At 53.5% G+C, this 23,539-nt stretch overlaps 1 protein-coding gene across 1 annotated transcript; it reads right to left on the bottom strand.

Moving 5' to 3' along the window:
* Positions 1–14,151: 14,151 nt before the first annotated feature.
* On the bottom strand, positions 14,152–23,314 carry APLN (apelin). Its single transcript, XM_065914762.1, has 3 exons — positions 22,937–23,314; positions 17,191–17,362; positions 14,152–16,594 (listed from the first exon to the last, which is right to left on the bottom strand). The coding sequence occupies exons 1-2, from the start codon at positions 23,001–23,003 to the stop codon at positions 17,196–17,198; spliced, it is 234 nt and encodes a 77-aa protein (XP_065770834.1). The 5' UTR covers positions 23,004–23,314; the 3' UTR covers positions 14,152–16,594; positions 17,191–17,195.
* Between the last annotated feature and the right edge of the window lie 225 nt (positions 23,315–23,539).

The following is a 23,539-nucleotide window of genomic DNA, read 5'->3' as shown; positions in this document are numbered from 1 at the left end:
TGAAGTTGAGGAACTTTTCTCACCCTGAGGGGACTGATGAAAGACGACAGTTTCACTTAAGGCAGGGTTGCAGATGGGAAGGAGTAAGAATTCCTCAACTGCCAAGGGGGCTGTAACTCAAATTGGGCAGCTTTGGGGTGGGAGAGGGGTGTGGGGAAGACCCTGCAGAGTGGCCTGGTGACATATATGCCAGGGTCCACGGGATTCTGATTAAACACCGTGAGGCAGTGTGTGCGGACAGTTGCCTGGTCAATGTGGGCCAACAAGGCCCCCCAGGCTGACTCTCCCAGTGGAGGGGTGGTCCCCGTGAGCTCCTCTCTCAGCCACTCAGCATGGCTGTGTCTCCTGACTTTGGCAACATTTGGAAACTCACTGGGGAGATGTTGGCCTCCCTCTGGGAATGTCTGCCTCCAGCTCCACCCCCCTCCCCCACCATGGCCTTAACCTTGCCCCAGAAGACCTGGAGCACCTTGGAACTGGGGGCTGTGTCTTGCCCAGCAGGCAGGGACGCCAAGCCCTGCCCTTGGTGAGCTCCAGGACATACATACAACACACCCAGCAACACACACAGCAACACACACAACTCATCCTGGCCCCAGGACAAGAAGCCAAGAACACCCAGCCATCTGGAACCACCTCAGCTACAAGGGTCCTTAGAGACTTTTCAGAGCCTCATTTTTAAATAAGGAAAATGAGGCAAAGGAGAGGGAGCTACTGAGTGGCTGAGAGGGAGGGAGGATGAATAGTCTGAGGGAGATGTGATGCTAAAGCGGGAGTACTGCTAAGGAGAGTGTGAAGGAACTGATGTAGGCAATGCTTGAGAAGGCCTGGGAGTGGCATACAGTAGGTGCTTAACAAATGCATCGTAAATAAATGAAAGAGATTCTTGCTGCAGAGGTGGGGGAAGGACCGACCAGGCCACAGGGGTATAAAACTCAGTCCTGCTGGGTTCAGATCTGTGAGACTGGAATAGCTGGGCTGGGCTTTTCTTTTCATGGGACACAGCTCTGACAGGAAACTGGGGTGGGGACAATGGGGGGGGGGCGGGGTTAAAGGGAGGGAAGCCCCACCCTTAACTGGAGCAGAGAGCTCCCTTCTTGCTTTCTCCTACAATTTTTGTGGAGCATTTACTTAGTGCCAAGCAAACACATGGGCACACGCACACAGACACAGACACACGTACACACAGCAGTGACACACACTATCAACACCTCCGTATTACAGATCAGGAAACTGGCCGTGAGAAGTTCAGGACTTCGCCCATGGTCTCACGGTTGATAGTGGCCATCTCGTTTCAGTGCCTGCACTCTTAACCCCTACACTGCATGCCCTTCTGACTGTAGGGACAGCAGGGCCCTGAGGAGACTGCCCCAGGGAGGCCTGCAGTCACAGAGCTCCCAGTCTAGAAACAGAGCAGTTACCAGGAGTGACACCGCCGTGCGACCAGGGCCCACACAGGAGCAGTGAGAGGGCCACAGGCACCCCGAAGAGGGGCCAAACCTAGATCTAGTCCAAGCCTGGTCTAGTGTGCCAGGGAAGGTCTCCCTTGAGCACTTGACTCTTTCAGCTGAGATCTTGTTTGATTCTTGCCACAGCCCAGTTTACAGAAAAGACAACTGAGGCACACAGAGATCAGATGACTTGCCTGGGAACACAGAGTCAGTGAGTCACAGAGCTGGGACCCAGAGTCAAGGCTCAGACTCCCAGGCTCCCCCCCAACCCCACAGTAGGAGCAAATGCAGACAAGCTCCAGCGAAGGAGGGAAGCTGTCCCATGGAGGAGGGTGTGAGGCAGCGATCCTTGGAAAGTCTCTGGCCAGAGCGTGCACACTCTGGCAGTTCCTGGGGGCAGACAAAGGGGGGCCACACCCACCAGGCCACCAGCTGGGAGGTAATTCCATGTGTTTCTGCCCCAGACCTTCTGTATAATGGACACGATGTTCACAACACCTTCCCCCGGGTTTCCATGGCAACTAGGAATCACCTCGCTCCCCAATCACAACTCACAAGATGTTCTGCCTGTTGTGGCCAGCTGTGTCAGGTTGTGAAGAATAACAGATGCCTGCCATTTGAGACTCAATTTGTTCTACAGTCATCACTGATGGGGCAGAGGTAGATGTGGTTTTAGTTGGGGGGAACAGTGGGAGAAGGTAGTAAAGGGTTTCTAATACTTCGAATGCATCCACCTGCCTCAGCTCAATGTCACTAGAGATAGACCATGATCAGCATTCATCCCACAAGCCCCTGCTGGAGCTAGTAAGGTGATGTCTCTGCTGAAGACATGCTCAGGATTCAATAGACCTAATCTTCAGTTACCTCCAAAGATTCCATTTTCTCACCTGCTAAATGAAGATAATTTATTTTTCTTTTTGGCCATGCCACATGGCATGTCAGATCCTAGTTCCCTGACCAGTGATTGAACCCACGTTGCCTGCATTGAAAGTGTGGAGTCTTAACCACTGGACCGCCAGGGAAGTCCTGGAAGAAAATTATATCTGTCTAAATAGATTGTTATAAAGAAATAAGATGACATCTAGCACAGAAAGTATGTTTTTTTAAAAAATGTGTAACATACAGCAGGTGCTCAAAAATGTCAAATTTGGAAGGTTCATTCTAAACAGTTTTGCCTGTCCCCACAGATCCTTATTAAAACCTCCACAAGTAAGTAGAAAGACAGAAGCCCCAGGGGTCTTCGACAATTCAAAGAGCCCAAGTTAGAGGTCAATCAGACGTGTATATAACACACTGGCTTATTGACAGTGGGCCTACCAGCATGAGAGTCCTGGGTTTGAGTCCTGGGTTTTATTTCTGGCTTCCCTTGTAACTCAGCTGGTGAAGAATCTGCTTGCAATGCAGGAGACCTGTGTTCGATCCCTGGGTTGGGAAGATCCCCTGGAGAAGAAAATGGCAACCCACTCCAGTATTCTGGCCTGGAGAATTCCATGAACTCTACAGTCCAAGGGGTCGCAAAGAGTCGCATATGACTAAGCTACTTTCACAATGATTGACTGTGGGGCCTTAGGCAAGTCACCTGCCCTCTTTGGTCCCCAGTTAGTCTTTCCATTTGGACTGGCTTAAGCAGAGGTTTCTCAGACCATGTTCTACAGAAGCTAAGGTTCCTCAGGGACACTGTGGTAGGGAGAAGGACAAGACTGAATGGGGAATGCCTCCGCCCATCCAACTTTGATGGAATTCATATGTGCCACAGCTTTCAAAGTAGTTTAAAAACTCTGGCCTCATGCTCCTGGATTTGCTAGGCAGACAAAGTACCTTGGCTGCTTCCTTAGCCCCAGAGGGTAGTGAGTCCAGTGGCCTGGCAGCAACCATACCAGGACATGTCCCCAACCCCAAAAGTATCCCAGACTTCATTTTCCCCCATGAAAAACCAGCCCGAGCCCTTTTCCTGCCCTGGCACTTCTCCCTGACAATCCCAATGGCAATTGGGACAAGCCCAATGACAATCCCAAGCCCTTGCTGCTTCAGCCAGACACCCCAGACCAGTATGGTGAGGGGCCTGGGGCAGAGGGGGGACCCCTGAGGAGGGACAAGGCCAGGCCGGCTGACTCTTCCCCTGGGGGGAACAGCAGGAGCCAAGCCCCTGGACACTGGACCAGTGGCCTGCCTCCCAGGGTGTTCTTGCTGTGTGTGGTGGGTGGGGGCCTAATCTGCATTTGGGACAAAGCCTACCCGGTGCTTGAGTGTTGTTGCCATGGAGACTCAGAAAGGTGTTATTAGCATCTTTTCAACTCAGTGGCCCTGTGTGGTCCGGTCCCGTGCAATCTTAGCAGTAGCACACCATCACCCTGGCAACCCATTAGCCTAGTGTTGTTGCCATGGAAACCCCAGCAAGGTCGATCAGCCCAGGAATTCCCCAGAGGAGATGTGCGCTGGGGGACACGCCCATGGCCGTGCCCACTCCTCAAGCCTCCCAATTGACAGTGCCCCACTCCATGGGCACCAAAGGTAGTTTAGGATCTTTTTTGGATGAGCTCAGAGTCAGTGTGACAGGAAAGAATTTGGCCCTGCAGAGTGGCAGATCTATATGTTTCGTTACCATGGAAATGGTGCTTTTTGAGGATCTCAAAGCACAGTGTAAAACTAACTCTTCCAGGGGATTGAGGCTGGTAGGAAAGGAGGCTGTGAGCCTCATTCATTTGTGCATTCATTCATTCATTCATTCAGCATTCACTGACTAGCTATTAACACAGTGAAAGCTGTGTATGTCTTAGGTGCTTCCCCGGTGGCTCAAACAGTAAAGAAGCCACCTGCAATGCAGGTTCAATCCCTGGGTCAAGAAGATCCTCTGGAGAAGGGAATGGCAACCCACTCCCAGGTGGCACTAGTGGCAAAGAGCCTGCCTACCAATGCAGGAGACATAAGAGATGCAGGTTTGATCCCTGGGTCAGGAAGATCCTCTGGAGGAGGGCATGGCAACCCACTCCAGTATTCTTTCCTAGAGAATCCCATAGACAGAGGAGCCTAGAGGGCTACAGTCCATAGGGTCACAAAGAGTCAGACACGACTAAAGTAACTTAGCATGCAAATATATGTGTTGGCTTCTAACTATAAAACCATCTTCTCACTCACTAACCCCAGTTGAAAGAGGACTAATGAGATGGGGGTAACCATCCTACTTCCTGCTTCAATCTCCATTTGAGGAGAAGGTATTGGCATGCCAAAGGGAATGGAATCACAGGGCCTCTATGTGTCTAGGGATACAGGAAAAATATTTGTCCTCTGTAGTCTCCTGTTTTAACTTATACCCTACTCGAGTCTTCAGGAAATTGGGGTCTTTGTGTAGTCTGGATCACCAAAGGGTTGGCCAGACATGTGAGAAGATTCTAGCAGCCACAGTTGCATGAAGTCAGAATAGGCTATGCTGGTGAGTAGTGAGCTCACCGTCACTGGATGTATGCAAGCAGAAGCAAAACAGCTGCTCAGTGAAGACTGTCTATAGGCCATCGAGCACAATGATCAAGAGTAAAGGTTCTGGGGGCCAATCACCAGGCTTCAACTCTTAGCTCAATTGACTCATTAGGTGACTTGGGGCAATTTTCCTAAGCTTATCAAGCTTTGGTTTCCTTGTCTATAAAATGAGAATGATAAGAGTTTCTACCTCAAGGGGCTGTTGTGGGGATTACATGAGTATAATATATGCAAAGCATTTACAACAGTATATAGTAAGTGTTCAATAAATAGTAGCTTCTATTATCTACTGATGGCTCGACTAAGGTCCCTGCCAACCCCAGGACTGTTGGTTACACCTTGGGGATAAAAAAGAGATTCTGTTAAAAAAAAATAAAAAAATAAAAAAGAGATTCTGGCAAGGCTAAGATTGCAAGCTCCCCTGTTGGGAAGCTGCCTGAGGGAATCTCCCACTCCTTACCTGCTTCTAGCAATGATCTCCGTCTCCAAGTGCTTTGGGAATCAGTGACTCCATTGAGCCTCAAGACAACTCAAGAGGTACAGTGATCATCGGCATGTTACGGACAAGAGAGGCCAAACTCGGAGGGGGAAGGTGACACCGCTACCAAGAGGCAGAACAGGGATGGGAGCTTCCCTTCTATCACACTGCCTGGCAGTCCTCAGGGCCACCATATGGGGAAGATGGCAGTTGGACGGGGCATGTCACGGGGCAGGCAGAGGAGGAGCCCTGCCGGGGCAGTAACTTGTGGAGAGCAGCTCTGCACAGTTTGCATTTTTCCTAGGAGGAGCTGAGGCCCAGGGAGCAGAAGAGGGTGTTTCCTAGAAATGCTGTGGGTGTGGCTGGTGTGCACTACCCATGGGCAAAGGACAAGGCCAGGCCTGCTCATGTGTACTTACTTGAACCTAAACTTGAATCCTCCCGAGCGCCCATCACTTTGATCTCACTGAGAAAGCTGGGCCTTTGGGTAAAGTCCAAAGGAGTCATTAGACTCTGGTCTGACATTTCTGTTCTCAACCTAATGGCGCAAGTATTTAACTGATGGCTGGTGGCCTGAGCAAGTGATTTTGCTTGCTGAGACTAGTAAGGCGGACTAGTATTTTCATGCCATTTGGAGACGTGATGAAGAAGCGGGCTGTTTAAATAGAAGAAACCTGCTCTTAGGCTGGAGAACAAGAGTAATACTCATGGTCTCCTGAAACTCCAGGTTAAAATATATGTATACTATCTGGGAGTATAGGAAATGGACAGGGGTAACTGATAATCTTTAATAACCAGCATGGCATGGCCACTAACTGATCAGAATGTTCAGAAACACCCAGGAAGGCTGCACTAGAGCACACGAGGAAAGAGCAGCCCTGGATTGGGCCTTGCCAGGCAGTGGGGTGCTCCTTTGGGCCTCTCCTGGGAGCATGTGCAGAAATCAGGTTTGTTGTTGCCTCCAGAGGCTGTGAGATTCCCACAGTAGCTGCAGGGGTGCAGGGGTGTGCCTCCTGGGGGAGAACTGGTGGAAATGCCCTTCAGGAAAGCCCGAGAGCCAGACAGCCTAGGAAAAGTCTGGTATGGAGGCAAATAGGGCCCAGCCTGGACTCAGAGAGCCGAATGTCACCTTTTGAAGCCACCAGCTGGAGAATTTCAGCCCGGCACCCTTCGGTGGCAATTTCTGTCCCTCTTCCAGGCACAAGCAGGTAGCATGTACGCATACAGTGCACGCTGTGGAGCAAACACACATACCTGCCCAAACAGTGTTCACACAGAGTCTACCTGTGCACATGACCTGTAGATACCTTCTCAAGTCATGGGGCCTCAACACTCACACCCACAAAATCATTCACAGACTCAGAGTCCTGCAGCAGAAACAAGCGAAACAGTCAGCTTTCACTATCTCCAGTTGGTCGCCCGCCACATACACCTTGGTCTTTGCCCTTCCTCACACCTCCCGGTGAACCACAGAGCTGAGGTGACCTCAGGAACTTTCCTTCAATGGCCAGTGAGAAGTCCCTGCCATTCCCAGGCTCAGCCAGCAGGGAGCAGCCTCTCACACCACTCTGAATTTCACCGGAGGACTACGGGGCTTGGAGGAGAAAGGGAGGTGGAGCGCAAGAAAAGTGGAACATCTAAGAAGCGTGCCAAGTGTCCAGCCAGCCTGAGAGCTGGCCCAGGCACAGCCAGCCACCCAGTCCTGTGGGTGTGGGGCCTCAGCCCCTCCTGCCCAACTGATGAAATTGATAGAGCCTTGGGCAAGTTAATGAGGAGATGATATTTTAGTTACCATAGCAGGGCCCTGCTATCGCTCTGCCCAGCCGAGAGCACAGAAGGGAATCAGCTAGAACACATGACTTGAATGGAATTTCTCATTTTGTCAATCATAGCGCCTCTCAGGGCCCACTTTCTGTCTGTGAAATGGGTTTAAGAGTAAATCACACACGCTCACTCCTTCCAAGCTGTGGGCTCCCTCTGCCAGGACTTCCTTTTTCTTGCTTTATCTCTATTCACCCTGACATCTCCTGCCACATACTTCTCCTCAAGGAAGCTTCTCGGACTCTCCTCCCAAACAGGATCCCGCCACTTCTCCATGATAAACTTCCTCGAGTCCTGTGCTTGCCCACAGGGCCCTGACACCGTCGTGGCCAGACCTGCCCTTGTGACTTTTGAATAACACAGGTCTCTCTCACCAGGTTCTAAGGAATGTGGCACAGAGCAGGCATTCAAAGACATTTGTTGAATGTTGAGAAATGAATTTCTATGGCCCTTGGCAGGAGACGAACTGGGCACCCTCTGAGGTAGGCATTGTTCACACCTGTATCACCTCTGTAGTGTAGCAAACTTTTTCACTTCAGAAACTTCAGCCTCTCAACAAGCCTGTGAGGAAGCTAGGGATTATCATTTCCATTGTACAAACAGTAAAACTGAGGCCCAGAAAGGTGAAGTGTGACCCAGGTTTAGTGCTTGGAGGAGCCAGGATTTTTAGGCCTCCAGATCCCGTGCCAATGCAGGTAGATATATGAGACGTGGGTTTGATCCCTGGGTCAGGAAGAGCCCCTGGAGGAGGAAGTGGCAACCAACTCCAGTATTCTTGCCTGGGAAATCCCACGGAGAGAGGAGCCTAGTGGGCAACAATCCATAAGGTTGCACAGAGTCGGACATGACTGAAGTGACTTAGCACAGCACAGCACCCCGTGTGGACAGGTACTATCATTAGATTCCCCTGCCAGTCATCACTTTGGGCATCATCATCTCCATTGTGGTAAAGGTCATGCTCAGCCTGGCAAGAAAGTATATATTTGGCAAGGACATAGGCTTTGGTGGAAGAGCAAGCCTGGATTATCTGGGCGTCGCCTGCCCATGACCTTCAGGGCTGGAGGAGCATCTGGTCAGGCTTCATGGGGGAGGCGGCCTTAGCTGGCACTTGAAGGACTGGGAGAATTAGAGAAGGCAGAGAGCCAGGGAAGAGAAGACTGGGGAGACTAGAGGTGCACCGAGAAATGGGGTTTGGGTGACGTAGGCCAAGTCCTTCCCAGCCTCTGCTTCCTTAAAGATACATGAGACGCTCACTCCGTCACACTACTGCTGGGACCAAGGCAGCAGCCAGGTCCCACCCTTGCCAGAGGCAAGGCAAGGAACAGTCTTCTCTGCGGTCACTCACCTACCATCCTGCACAGAGTAGGTGCTTTTTCTGTTGAGCTCATTGTCCAGGAGATTGATTCTTTTGAATTGATCTTGGATGGGGGCAGGCAGAATAGGTTTTTCTTGTGCTTTGGTTCTGAAAATGTTAGCCTTGGTTGAGGTGAATTGGAACTACTTTTGCAACTTTCACAACGCATGGGACCTGCAACTTGACGGGCCATTCGGGAGCTGGGGTGGAGGTAGAGAGGGTTATGGGGCTGGGCTGCGGTAGCCCAGAGTCGCCTTGGTGTGGCGTAGGAGGGGAGTCAGTTTGAAACTCCTGGGGAAAGGAGCATCTGAGGTGATGGAGGTAGAAGGGACCCAGAGGTGAGCCCTCTCTCCTGAGATGCCTCCTCCCCACCTCCCCCATCCCTGTGTGCTCTCTCCCCTCCCTGCTTTGTTTTTCTTCTCTTATCACTCAACTTAGGAGTTCCCAAGAAGGTGAGAGGCCTCTGCATGCATGTGTGCTAAGTCACTTCAGTCATGTATGGACTGCAGCCCACCAGGCTCCTCTGCCCATGGGATTTTCAGGCAAGAATACTGGAGTGGGTTACTACACCCTCCTCTAGGGGATCTTCCCAACCCAGGGATCGAACCTGTGTTTCCTGTGTTTCCTGCATTGGCAGGTAGGTTCTTTACCACTAGTACCACCTGGGAAGCCCCAAGAGGACTCTAGGCTATGAGAAAGTTTGGGAGTCTAGAGATAGGGGTAGGAAACCTTATGACAGTGCCAGGGTCACTGACTCCTGTCCCCATACTTGCTGGGGAAGGAGCCAGAGACTTCCCTGCCTAGATGGAAAGATGGCGTCTTCATCCAGGCCAGGCCAGTCTCCCAGATCCCACAGACACAAGTACTGCTGCTGCCCTGGGGCTGAAGGAGCCAGAGTGAAGGCTTCCCCATCTCCGGGGAGTGACTGCTTGGCATTTCACTAGTGCCTTCGGCTTCCTTTAAAACAGTGTTAGGGACTTCTCTGGTAGTCCAGTGCTTAAGACTCCATGCTTCCATGGCATGGGGACACAGGTTCCATCCCTGGTTGGGGAACTAAGATCCCTCATACTGCAAAATGCAGCTAAAACAGTGTCACCTGGGTCCTCATTCCGTTACATACCACAGAAGATCCTCAGACGAATTTAGTCTCTTTGTGCTTCAGTTTCCTTAGCTGTAAAATGGAGTTATGGGGACTAAGTTAGCCAGGACAGGCGATGCACTCAGAAGAGTGCTTGGCACCCAGGAAGCGCTGGCTCCCTACATGTCTGTTAGGACCAGCTTGGTGTGTCCCTTTAAGTGAGTCCATTTCCTTTTCTGAGCCCAACTTTCTGTAAAAAGGAAGAGTCTCAGGAGACTGAATGGCCTCTCAAGAGCCTGCCAGCTCTGCCCTGCTAGGATTCTGTAAATCTAAGGGTGAGGGGGAGCTGCAATTATTGGCCTGTGAAAATAGATGAAGGGGAACTGGGACCCCCAGAAGATGAAATGACTTGCCTAGGGTCACACAGCCAGTTACAGCCCAAGCTGGGATTAGGATCCCAAGTGCTGAGCCACTAGCTTCAGGCCACTGGGCTGCAGCCTGACAATTCTCTCACACTCAGGGAAGGTCAGAAAGCATTTGGCTTGCAAGATGGGAGAAGTATAACACAGAGGTTCCAGGGACTTCCCTGGTGGACCAGTGGTTAAGACTCTGCCTTCCAGTACAAGGTGTGCAGGTTGGATCCCTGGTCAGGGAACTAGGATCCCACATGCCTTGCGGTCAAAAAACCAAAACATAAAGCAGAAACAATATTGTAGCGAATTCAATAAAAACTTTTAAAAAATAAAATTAAATGAAGGTTCCAGCAGCCTCTGGGGCCAAGGGACGCTTAGACAGACCCACGGAACCCAGTCACGGACTTCCTCACTGGCCAGGGGTCCTGTTTCCCACCATTTCTTCGGTTTCTTCTCCCAGAGCACTGATTCCCTCTGGAGAGTGGCCTGAAGCATCTTCGCTGTTTGCTGGGACCCCAACAAAGCCCTGTTCACAAGCAGGTGCTTCCTACCCACCCCCTCTTTCCAGGCAGTCAAGGCAGGTGAGGAAGCTGAGACCCAGAAAGGGCTGAGGGGAGACTTTGCCAAGCTGCCCAGGCAGCCCTGGGCCAAAGCAGATTCGGGACTGGAAGTCAGGTTTCTGGGTCTCTGGCCTCTGACAGAAAGGAACCTAGGGGCCAGGCAGTTCTTCTAGAGCAAGTGCCCAACTCCAAAATTCTGGATAAGGTGCTGCCCAAGGTCCCGCTGCCGCAGGAGTGCTGAGGGCCATCAGTGCCCGGGTAGGCCCTGTGGATTGTCTGCGTGCACGCATGTGTGTCGAGTCTCTTCAGTCATGTCTGACTCTTTGCGATCCTATGGACTGTAGCCTGCCAGTCTCCTCTGCCCATGGAATTCTCCAGGCAAGAATACTGGCGTGGGTTGCCATTTCCTTCTCTAGGGGATCTTCCTGACCCAGGGATTGAACCAGTGTCTCTTCTATCTCCTGCATTGGTAGGTGGGTTCTTTACCACTATCGCCACTTGGGAATCCCATGGGTTGTGTAGGCAGCTAACCTGAGCTGAGAACGGAGCCAGCTTTGAGACTGCCCTGGCCAGTTAGTGGCTCTCTGAGTCTGAACAAGTGACTTGACCTCCCTGAGCCTGTTATTCCGTCTATAAATTGGGGACAATGATGGCTGCCCTGTCCACTTCTCAAGGTTAGACTGAGGCTTAGTGAGGATAATATTACCTCCCACTAGGGAGCTCATACATGAGCCAGGCACGGTGCCCAACACTTGATCTGCATCATGACATTCCATGCTGGCCATAGCGCTCAGAAGAAACCAGAGGATTCTGTCCACAGGGGAAACGGGGCTCACTGAGACACCGGCTTTCAGGTCTCACAGAGTAGTGAATGGTGGTGCTGGTAGTTGAGCCCTGATCTGACTTCAGACTCCCCCTTACACAGACAGCCCTCTGCTACTATATCTATGGTCAGATAGCATGGCACAGGAGCCAGCTCGTGACAAGTTGATTAGCTGCTTTTAATTCTAGACCTTGCTGCAGAATGGGAGTCCTCCCTTTGGGCCCCAGACAAGGGGTCAAGGGCTCTGTTGGAGGGTTTGCTGACGCTCCACGTGAGAAAGGCTTCCATGGCCCACCATCTGTTTTTATAAACACAGTTTTCTAGCACAGCCACTGTGGTTCATTCACTTTTTGTCTATGGCCACTTTTGCAGGGCAATGGCTGACTTGAGGACTTGGGACAGAGACCTGCAAAGTCAATTTACAGGAAAAGTTCACTGACCCCTGATTTGAAACATTCAAGGAAATGTCCTAGATGCCCTTCTGGCCTTTGACTGAAGTCCAAGGCAACAGTCAGGAGTATCCTTCTCTGAGCACTGGCCAGTATGTAGGGAAAGTTGATTTTTCAAAGGAACCCTGGAGAGACCTTCCATTTCGGGGGTTCTAGAAAAATGCTGGCTCAGTCAGCAGCCCCTTCTAGGATCAGAAAAGAAGGTAGTAAGTCTTCTCCACCATGCCCTTTGGCAGTCAGCTGAGAGAGGTTCACTCTATTCAGAAATTTGGAGTTGAGAAATTTCAGTTGAATAAACTTCAGACCTGAAAAATAGAATTCTATAAGCACCTGGGAATGACCAGCCCCAGTTAGCGGTACCGAGTCAGCCAGGGCTTGTGGGAGAATCTGAAATGTTACACATCTAAGTGGCTATGGCTCATTCTATACCACACCTGGGGTCCTGAGAAGCCTTGCATAGCCTGAGTCTGTTTACCTCCCTAGTCTCTGCCTTTCGGGGACCGTCTGATTTCTAGGTGGATTTGAAGAACTGTTGTTTTTCAGGTTCATCTGCCACACCCCCTCCCCACACCCTTCCACGTCTTGGTCCAGTAGTAATCAGTGAACAAAAAGTGAATTCCTTTTCCTTTTTCTTGTTTTCTCTTTTTCAAAAACAACCCCCCTACTCTGATTCTATTGTGTTTACTTGGTCAAGATATCTCCAAAGGGTGGCAACCCTTATGTCCTACCTTCTTTGGATTTGATGTCTAATTATACTTACAGATGGCTTCCCAGGTGGATAAAAAGAGCCCATCTGCCAATGCAGGAGATGCAAGAGACACATGTTTGATCCCTCAGTTGGGAAGATCCCCTGAAGGAGGGCATGGCAACTCACTCCAGTATTCTTGCCTAGAGAGTCCCATGGACAGAGGAGCCCGGCAGGCTACAGTCCATAGCGCTGCACAGAGTCGGATATGATTGAAGTGACTTAGCACACAGGCACGCCTATCTTTACAGAAAGCCACCAGCTTTACTTCTCTTCATCGTCTGGTCCAAGGAGATCAGACTTACCACCACCCACTAGCATCCAGTGATGACACATGCCTGAAGGACTCCGGTAGCTACTCCCCTTCCTTATCCCCACCTCCACTGTCCACCATCCTCCTGCCAACTTTACCAAACGCAACTGGGCCTTCTGGGGCCAGTGTTAGCTGGTCAGTCTCCATTAGCCTTTCTTTGATTCCACCGGTCCACACCACACCATCTATTTCAAGTGCACTTACTGGGGTTTAAATACATTTTGTACTTAAGTCTTCTCTCTAATTAGGGGATCTTTCATAGTACTATAGAAAGAGTTCACATTCTAGAATTCAAAGTCCAGATTCTAGATTCACTTACTGGCTCTGAGCCTTTGGGCAAGTTCTCTTAGCCTGTTTTCTCATTTGTAAAACAGGGGGTCTGTGTTGTCCAGTTGTTAGGATAATAAAAAGAGCTGATATTTTTTCAAAGAGCTCTGTAAACTGTTAAAGGGCTACACACTTATGGGTCAGTATTAAGTTGTCCTGTCCTGCCACCGCCCACCCCCTCCTTGGTTTCATGTGAAATTAGAGCTTTGGGGGTGATTAGGGAGGTAACAGACCAATCAGCATGAAGCCAGCCCACCCCAAACGTCCTTGCCTAAAACCAGTTCCTTTGACGACCAGTTTGCCTAAAAGTCAAAGTAGTAATTTTGAAAGAAGGCATTTTGTACCAATTTTCCTAAGAGGCACTTCCAACATAAGGTCGTTTTTTAAAATCACTGTCACAATCTGCAACATTTTGCAAATGATAAGATTGTTGTGTATGCTGGTGGGTGGTGTTTTCTATTTCACCTTTCATTGAGCAGCTTTATGACTTTTTAGCAAGTATCTCAAGACCCTTTCTTCAAATTGTATATTTCTAGAACTAAATACCTGTCAAATCTGTAGAATTTCCCACAAGACTTATTGAAAACACCTTTTGGATCACTCCTGTCTCCTCTTCGCTGGGTTTTACTCTGGATTGTGTATGCCTGTGTGCACCTAATGAGTTGATTAACCAAATTAGCATGTACCCAACGTTCCTTTCTGTTCTCCAAGATATTGGCATTTTGACAACAAGCGTGAAGAAGTGAGACAGATGGGGCAGAATTGCATCGAACTCCTTGCATTGAACTCCTTGCATTTTATTTCTCAGGCTATCTTGTGCATCAAGCAACTCTACTTTGTGAGACATAAAATGATACATACAAAGTCATTATCAAATGTATTTATTGCAGGAAACAGAACATTTCTCAAGAAAGGCAAACTGGCTAAAAAGTCCCGGGAGTGTTCAAAAGTAGATAAAAATAGAAGAAGGCACGCACCAAGGATATAAAACAATTTTTAGTAGAAATCCCACCTTTAATCAGAATGTTCTTAAATAAATTTTTTTTAAAGTCCTTTAAAGGACACGGCACACAACAACTAGGACACTCAAACAGATGCCAACACACTTAAAACTGGACTGCATGTTATGTCAACTGGTCATTAAGCATAGCAACTCTTTTTGTGAGTTTTTGGCAAATTAGTTAGAAGCCATCTGACCTGGAACCGATATAGAAGGCAGGCACTTCAGTCCCTGTGCGTGAAGTTCATGGGCATGGGAGGGGGGGGGGGACCGGGGACCTCAGGGGAAAGGTGTGCCCCTCCTGAACGTGACCTCCAAGAGTAAGGGCGAATTGTCAGCTTTTCACTCTTTATTATAAAGACATATTTACACTGAACAATCTTTACAAACACAGTGAACACAACTAGGGAAAGGGGATGCTTTCTTAATGAAAAGGGCCTTAATAACTTTGTATAAATTAGTCTAAGAATCATACACAACCACTTTAAATAAGACAGCCCCTCAGCACCCCTACTGCTCGTGTCCCCAGACTTTCCCAGCCATCCCTTTCCATCTCGTTCCCCACAGGGCTGGGCAACTGACGAGACCGGAGAAGCAGAGAGGAAGAGGGGGAAACGGCCCAGTCCCTGGTGGGGGCATCCATGGCAGAAGAGGCTTTCTGGACTCTGGTCAGCCCCCACTCCAGGCTGAGAGGCATTGGGGGGTCAGCGGGTGCCCAGCCTGGCTCCCCAGGGTGGGCCTTGAAGCAGCAGCGGAAGCAGCAGTAGCGTTAGCAGCAGTGGAGGGAACGGGAAGGGTTCGGGTACAGGTGAAAGGGATTTGCTGTGGGACTCAGGGGGCCCTGACTCCCCCTTCTCCCACACATATAAGAGTGGCCATCAGGCTCCTGTCTTCCCTTTTCTCCTTCCCAGGCCTCTCAGAAGAAAGCCTGCTGAGATCCACACTTCCTCCCATCTTTCCTTCCTTCCTCCCCCCCTTTCTTTCCTCTCTCCTTTCTGTCTCCCCCCTCCCCAAGGAAAGGCCACTGGAAGATAAAGTCCTGTTAACATGAAGGGAAGGCTATTGAGTCCAATTGGTTAAGGCTACCTCCTGGCTCCTGGGAGTCTTGGTGCCTGAGCTGCCGCTATGAAAATACCTGGGGTCTGCAAGTGTCACAGGAATGGGAGTGGCTGGCCAGACACAGAACTTTCCAGGCCAGGTTGGGGAATGGACCCAAGGCCAGGGAGGCCGGGACAGCTCTGTCCCACCATGGGGCAGCTCACAGCCAGCTCCCTCTCCCTTCCTAGGCACCCCGAGCCCCAACCCAGGGAGAAAGGCACTTCATGGCTTTGGAAAGCCTCATCAAGAAGGAAGAGGACGTCCTCACGTGGGAGCGGGAGACCTGAGCCCTCATTCTGGCTCTGATGACACTGAGCAGGTCACCATCCCCTCTCCAGGCCTCTGCTTTTTTGCAGGAGTTTGCATAAGGAGGTGGAGCTAAGTGATCTCCAAGGTGCCTTTTGGCTCTGATAGTCTGTGATTCTTGGCAAAACCAAGTGTCCTGCTTGGCTTTCATTCCTGGGAGGGTACAGAGCCACCTCAGGCCCATCTCCTCCCCTCCAGAGCTGGAGCTGAAACTAGCTGGGGTAAGGGGAGAGCGACAGTCAGGCAGCACAGCAAGCGGTGAGAGAAGTGACAAAGTATCCATAACAGCTTTATGGAAAGCCCGAACGAACTTCTTGGCCAACCCCGTACAGCATGGCCCCTCTCCTTCACCTCTTCCTTAACTGGGCCAAACGCGGGGAGGAGGAAGACACCATAGTAGCTATTCCTCTCTTCTCTGGTGCTTCACCTCCTCCTTGACCAGAGCGCCAAGCCCCCATTCCCATGCCCCCCAAGGCACCCTGTCTGCATGCCAACACCCCATCCCTCCCCCCTCTCACTAGAGTCTCTCATTGCTCGGCTCACTGGGCCCCTCTGGCAGCCAGGGGAAGGCTGATGCCCTAGTTGAAGAAGGGAGCCCAGCCCACAGGGCATACCTGAGGCAGGAAGGGCCAGAAAAGGGTTAGACATTAGGGTATCAGACAGAAGAGGTAGGGCTTAGAGCAGGGGGAGGACTGGCATTCCAGCGCAAAGTCTCCCAATTCAGGAATCAGGGGCTGAATGGATCCTTGATGGGAAGGCAGGTGGGGGAGGAGAGCCAGCCGGTGAGCAGCTAGAAGAGGGGCCAGGTGAGGCGAACGGCTGTGAGGGCTCCAGAGAAGCAGGCCGATCTACAGAGGAGTAGAGAGAAATCGCAGGGGATAGGCACGTGGTGGCCCCTTCGGTCCTAAAGAGACAAAAATGACCAGAGAGGAGTCATTGATGTGTCCTAGGTCAAAGAAACTGCCCGGGGTGGGACAGAAGACCACCTTCACCCTGCTCCGCGCAAGCCTGAACTTAAAACCTCAAGCCCCTGAGCTGGTGCCCCTGTCCTGGAGACAGGGGGAGAGACAGCAGGTCACCTCTAACCTCCCCTCCCATAGCTCCGGGCAGCTCTCTTCCTGTCTTCTGCCTGCGGCTACCCCCAAAGCTCCCTGCCGCCTTCTCCGCCTCTGGTGAGGATCCACACCCACACACGTACCCTGGGGCACCCCTCCCCAGCTTAACAAGGCGCCCTCCCCCCAAGTCTTCCAGAACACTCCACCTGGGCCAGCCAGCCCAACTCTAGGCAGCCGGGCAGACGGGAGCCAGCACCTGACCCCTGGGGGAGCGCCAAGCCCCTCTCCAGCCTCGGCCTCCTGTCTGTGAGCCCCAGGGTTCTGTGTGGGGCTGGGACTGCCTGGGGCAGGTCTCTGGCCAGCAATCAGCAGCAGGGTCACCCAGCTTCCAGACTGTTCCTCCCCTGCCCCCTCGGTGCCACCCACTCACCAGAGGCTCAAGTACCTGCTTCAGAAAGGCATGGGGCCCTTGTGGGAGAGGCGTGGCCGCTGGCGCCGGAACTTCCTCCGACCTCCCTGCCAGGGCCCTGGGCCGCTCCTCGGCCCCCTGGGCTGCACCAGGTAGCGGATGGTGCCTTCTTCCATCTCCTTCCCGTCAGAAGTCTGCAGCAGGGGTCCTGTAGGAAGAAGAAAGCTGGGGTCAAGCCAGTCATCCCCAAAGGTTGATGCAGAGGGCCGGCGCCCCAGGGGAGGGGCAGTTTCCCCATGAGGTGGCGCTCTCATAGCTTGTCTTTCTTTTTCAATCCATGAACCGATGAACAGTTTGCAACGATTACACTGCTCTGGGGCAAATGGAACCCACGACTCACATCTTGCGAATTATATACCTGACTTCATGTCCTTTTGAGAGTCTTATCATGTTTCTGATGGGCACAAATACATGTTCTGTGTTCAGAACGTCATCAAAAGGTGCAGTTTGGGGTATACCTCCCACTGCACCCTGGCAACTGATACACTGAAAACATTTCAGACACACCATGTTTCAATGAAATGAACTCCCCCCCATCACGTGGCCATCACCTAGATTCAACAGTGATGCAGATGGAGTTACATATGCTTTGGTTCTCCTGTTTCTTTGTGGAGGTATTCTAAAGCAAATCTGGAACATGATGTCATTGTACATCCTTTGATACGCAGGTGACCCACTTTTGAGTCCTAGAGCTCTTAGACCTCCCCCCTGGGTATCTCATCAATGTCTAGCCATCTTGGGGCTCACTTGCTCCCATGGCCTCCTGGTGGGTGTGACTGGGGGACTGCTGGGGGGGGGGGCAGTCTCTGATTCTCTGTGTCAGGGGGGCACGGTGGTCTCTGACTCTGCCTTATGCTGGATTCTATTCAGGCTGTGACCAGATTCAGAGGCCAATAAATATTGTACAAATGAAATGAATGAGTAAACAAATGAGTGACCGTCACCTGAAGCAGCAAGTGCATCGGGAAGGGGGCTGGGCTGCTAGAGTTGCCCCCCTTACCACAACCTCTTTTCATCCCCAGATCATACCCCCATCCTGTGTCTGATGCACATTCCTTCTATTCTGATCCCAGTTAACTTCTTTTCTGCTCTAGGGGCTCCCCTCTACATCTGTGCACAGAGTAGAAACCTTCTGATGCTAGAGCAAGCCCTGCCAATAGAATCCAAGTGGTGCTGGGTGTTCCTGGGTGTGATGAGGGACAAGACCCATGGGCCACCTCTCATGGAGGCTGATGTCCAGCCAGGGCAGGCGAGCTGGCACACCACAGGCAAGCCAGCTACCAGAGGCCAACAGAGCAGGGAGTGGTGACAGTCCTGGGCAAGAGGCAGGCCAGCAAAGTGTTGAGCAATGCCCAGGATGGGGCTGCTCTGGGCAAATACAGTTTCTGAGGCTAGCGATCGTGAATCCCAGTCTCCCTCTTCCTACACCAGCAGGTTTGCCTCCAGCTATATCCCTCTCTCTCGAGACCTGTTTCTATCCATCCAGGAGTCTCCACCACTAGCTCACAGTTTCCATATAACCGCCCCTTGGCTGCCAGTTCCCCCATTATACCCCTGGCGGCTCTTCCTTTCCTTCCTCCCTGCCTCCAGCATCCCCATGCTTCAGTTCCTTCCTTGGCTAGTTGGCTTTTGTGATTCCTCCTCCACTTGCACACAATTTCCAGGCATTTATCCTCCTCTTAGGCCAGAAGCAGGCGAGGTCTGTCCTCTGGGCCCTCCCTGCCCAGGCCCCTGGGGCCTGCCGCTCTCCAGCTCTGGCCCAGACACGCATGTGCACACTCTCTAGCCCTCCACCCTCCCTCCCGGAGAAGAGTCACAAGCCCATTAGGACCTCTCTGTTTACCAGCCACTCTTCATGCTTCTGGTTGGGGGTGGGTTAATGTGGTCCCCTAAACCCAGCACCTAATGTAAATTCAAACACAAATTGTCTTCGCACTTTGGGGCAGTAGGGGCCAGGAGGCTGCTTGCTCCTATCGTGGGGCTACCTTCTGCAAAGGGGCTGGAACGTGTGTAGGGACAGGAGGGAAGTCCCTTCACTCAGCCCCCCACCCCAACTGCTTCAGCTTCTGCCCTGTGTTTTGGAGCCCCCTCAAGGCTGTCCTGCCCTCTGCAAGAGGATAGGAATGATGCTAACGAATAGTATCAGAGAAACTCTCGGGGCAAAAAGGACTGTGCTGAGTGTGTGGCCCAGGCACACAGAGGCACCCTAGGGACCATTAAGGTCTCAATAAGTGAGGTCGTGATTCTTGCGTCTGAAGGGTGACCAATGGCACAGGCTATGGTTCCAGGAACAGCAGGCATGAGAAGAGAGGTCCAGTGCCCAGTTGGGAAGGGTATCATCTGCAAATGCTCAGACCCAGGGCTGTAAGTGGTGGCAGCAATCAGGGAGGGAGGCCTGGTGGGGGAGGCCCCTAAGAGGGAGGGAGGCCCAGATCCAGGATGAGGAGCACAGTTGGTGGGCTCAGACTCTAGCCAGGGAGATGTCTAGACACTAGGGCTGCAGAGAAGAACTACCTAGGCTGACCGAGCTCTCAGCCGGGCCCTGGAAAGCAGTCACCCAGAAGCTCCAGGCATCTTGCACCCCACTGGACGGGGGGCTCACTGTCCAGAAGTTTGCAGTTCCTCTCCCACCCTGATCCCATCACCCACTTGTTTCCTACTTTTGATTCTGAGTCTGGTTCACCTGAAGATAAGCTGACACCTGAAACCCAGGCTTTGTCCTGTCTAAAGGGGCCAATCAGAGGCTTTTGATTCTCATCACTGCAGAGGTCCTGGCTACACAAGAGAAATCCCCTGTAGAAATTGGGGCCATCCCCAGTGAACTTAAATATTTTCCTCTAACTCATCTGCTACTTAAAGGAAGGCTAGGGCAATCCAGCCAAGAGTCACAAGCCTGCAGGGACCGAAGTGCCATCAGCATCTCCACTGTGAACCAGTCAGGGGTAAACAGGGCTTGCTTTTCACACCACATGAACTCCAACCCTGCCAGCGCACAATGAGGTGTGTGCACTTTTCAGGAACATGCCATCCTCACTTGGAATGAAGTATCTTTTTTTTTCTTCTTACCATCCAGCCTGTCTTGTGATGGCTTTAAAAGCCCACACAAGTGGCACTGGCTGTGTCCCCTCCACTGCTCTGGGGTCCTGCATGTGTCTCCGGGATGAGGTGCCCCTCCTCTTTCTGCCCAGCCCCATGCTCTGAGCCGTCTTCCCATGCCAGCCAAGCCACTGAGGACCCCTGCCCTGGCAGCCCTGCTCATCTGCTTCACCTGCGTTAGTCCTTTACTGACTCGGGTTACCAGGGCGCTTAGCTCTGAGGCATTGGGGATGGAGTGGAGACAGCCCCTCCCTGAACCAGAGAGGTCAGAGGCTGTCTTCACACTGTCACGGTGGCCAGGCCTCAGCTGGGGCTGGGGAGAGGCAGGAGGGGGCCGGAGAGAGAGAGGTGCTCAGACAAAGACCAAAGGCTGCTTGGCCCTGGCTCAGCTGTTTGCAGACTCAGAAGAGCAAAGTGTATCCCAGGTCAGGAGGCAGCTGAGGAGTCTGTGTGTGTTAGTGGGGGTGCATTCCAAGTCAGGGCACAGTGTTGTGGAGGAAGCATGGATTTCAGGCCTGGAGCTCTGACTGGGGACTCAGGCTGCAGACCGCATGTGAGTCTGTGCCAGGGGTGAGGTGCTTCAGAAAAGCTCTTTTTCTGACCCAGGACAGGAGGCACGAACAGCAGGACCTGTATCCTTGGACCCTGGGCTGGTGGCCACCTGCACGGAGGTGGCCTCCTTGACTCCAAGAGAGGCTGCGGGAGGCGGGTGGGTGGAGAGGCAGGGGGAGCCTGGGAAGTTTCCAGTGCTTGGCTTAAGCAAAACGTGAGGGCAACGAATTTACCTAAAGCAGGCTGTGGAGATAAGGCGACCTAATGAAAAAGAGGTGAATTGAAGCAGGACGTGGCAGGGTCTCAAACAGACGGTGCCTTCCCTCCTGTTGAAACCGGCTCTGTCTTTACCTCAATGCTACCCCAACAGCAGGACACCTAAAGGGTCCGAGTGCTGGTCGGTTAGTGAAGGATCTCCCTGGAGGTTCTGGGGGAGCCCCAAGCCTGCCGATCAGGCAGGCCCAGCTTCCTCTGGGATGCCCTCTCAGCACCCACTCTCCCTGAAGGCACCACCTGGGGCCATTTGCCAGTGGTGGTGCCCCCTGGGTGTCTTGTCTTGCCAAGTGCACTGGGCGGCAGGCTCCCGGAGGGCAGGTCCCTGCGGGGCCCTTCATTTGTATCTTTTGCTCACTTTCTTCCACTGCCTGCCTCACAGGAGCTTGTCAGGAAAAAGCCTGCTCCCCTTCTTCTCAAGGAGGTGGCTGACCCAGGGCTCGGGCCCTGAAAAGAGTGACCACTGGATAGCCAGCTGAAGGCAGGTGGTGGCAGAGCCAACCAAGTCACCTTCCTGAGAAGCCAGGCAGGGCTCCCTGGGGCCAGAACAGTGCCAAAGGCAAGAGCTGAGAAAGCAGGTGACCTACAAAGAGAGAGGTGGAGTCCCCCCCAGGCCCCTCAGAGCCTCCAAGATTGCATTGTGTTCTGGAGGGCCTGGAACCAAGGAGGAGCCGGAGCCTGCCTCTAGGAAACATGCTGCCCTGCTCTCTGCCTCCCTCGGCTCCCACCTCCCGGAAACTCCAACCCTGGCACTGGCATTAGTCCACCTGGTCTTGGCTTTTCTATTCTGTGGTGCCAGTCAGGCAGCAGTGACAGCCAGATCACAGGACCGTGGCAGCTGGAGGTGGGAGCTGGCAGCCCCAGGAGACACTGAGGCACAGACAGGCAGCCTGGACCTGGAGGCTGGGCTGTGGGTGGGGACCGGGCTTGGGGACGATTGCCAAGTATGCCAGGTGGGGCTGTGGTGCATGTGGGGGCCAGCTACCTGGAGGGATCCATCCGGTCAGGCGCTCTTGCCCGGTTTGGTGCCTGGAGACAAGGGGACTGAAGCGCAGCATGACCATGCCTGCGGTGGAGGGGAGGCGGGAGGGAGCCAGGATCTCAAAGAACTGAGTCCCCGCGGTGAGACCGAGGCCTTGGGGAGAGTCTTCCCGTGTGGGAGCAGGAGAGCAGACCAAACAGGACTTGGGTGTAAGGGAGGAGACCGGCCCGACCCGGCCTGGCCCGGCCCAAGGGAGGCTGCCTCAGCTCATATGCAGGCTGCAAGGAGCAACAGCTGGGCTCCACGCCGCCGCCCCCGCCGCGCGCTCCTGCCTATGCAACAAGTGTCACGTCTGCATCTTGGCACATCATCCCCAGTGGCCCGCGCCCCTGGACCGGCCAGCGGCCCCTAACTTTCCACGCGGGAGACCTGCCCACCCGGCTCAGGTCAGTTCCCCCCAATGATCCATGAGGGGAGCGGGACGCGCATCCCCCGATTCCCTGCAGCACGTGGGGCGCGGGGCGCGGGACCCGGGGCGCACTCCTGCGGCCCTGAGCTCCTCAGACTGCGAGGGGCGACCGGGAGGGGCCAGGCTCCGGGCGGGTGAGGCCCCAGGCCGAGCCGAGCCCCCCACTCCCCCGGAGGGAGCAGTGTCCGCGGCCGGCGGGCCCCTGACCCCGGGCGCCCTGTCAGTGGGCGGCCCGGCGCGTGGCGGCTCCGGTACGGCTCGCGCGCGGTTCCCGGGAGGCGCAGAGGGGGCGAGCGTCTGGGCGGAGCGCGGGGGCTGCAGCGCGGACTAGCGGGAGGGCGCGCACTCACCTCCGCACGCCGCGCTCAGGCAGAGCCAGAGCAGCAGGAGCGCCTGCACGCAGAGCCGCAGATTCATGCTGCTCCGCCGGCCGCCGCCGCGCGGCTCGGGCCAGGGGGCGGGGGTGGGGGCGGAGAGGCCGGGGGCCGAGGGAGGCGTGAGCCGCGGCTCGGGTGGGCTGCAGGGCGCGGAGCTCGCGTGGCTCCGGGCCGCGAGACCGTGCGCCCCGAGCCGCGCCGCGGGCTGACCGGCCGCCGCCTCCTCTCTCCCGCAGCCTCCCTCTCCCGCCGCGGGGCAGCGCCGCCCAGCTGGTCTCGGCGGCTCCGGGGGCGGCGGCGAGCCCGTTCCAAATGGCTGGCGGCTCGGCTGTGGCTCCAACGGCCCGGGGCTCAGGCTGCCAGCGGGAATGCGCCCCGCTCACTCCAGGGGCTGCATTTTGTAGCCTGTGGCTTGGCCGCGAGCCCACTTGGTCATGTGGTCATCGGGAGGGCTGGAGGGGGGGGCCAGGAAGAGGGAGAGGGAGCGAGCCTCCCGCACCGCCCCCCTCCCGGCACGCACTCGGCAGCCCCAGCCAGGGCGCGAGAGGGAACCTCGAGGTGGCCCCACAACAAAGG

Source organism: Muntiacus reevesi, chromosome X (assembly GCF_963930625.1).
Source record: "Muntiacus reevesi chromosome X, mMunRee1.1, whole genome shotgun sequence".
Taxonomy (NCBI): domain Eukaryota; kingdom Metazoa; phylum Chordata; class Mammalia; order Artiodactyla; family Cervidae; genus Muntiacus; species Muntiacus reevesi.
The sequence above is the reverse complement of the archived record's forward strand: the minus strand, read 5'-3'. Positions and strand labels throughout refer to the sequence as shown.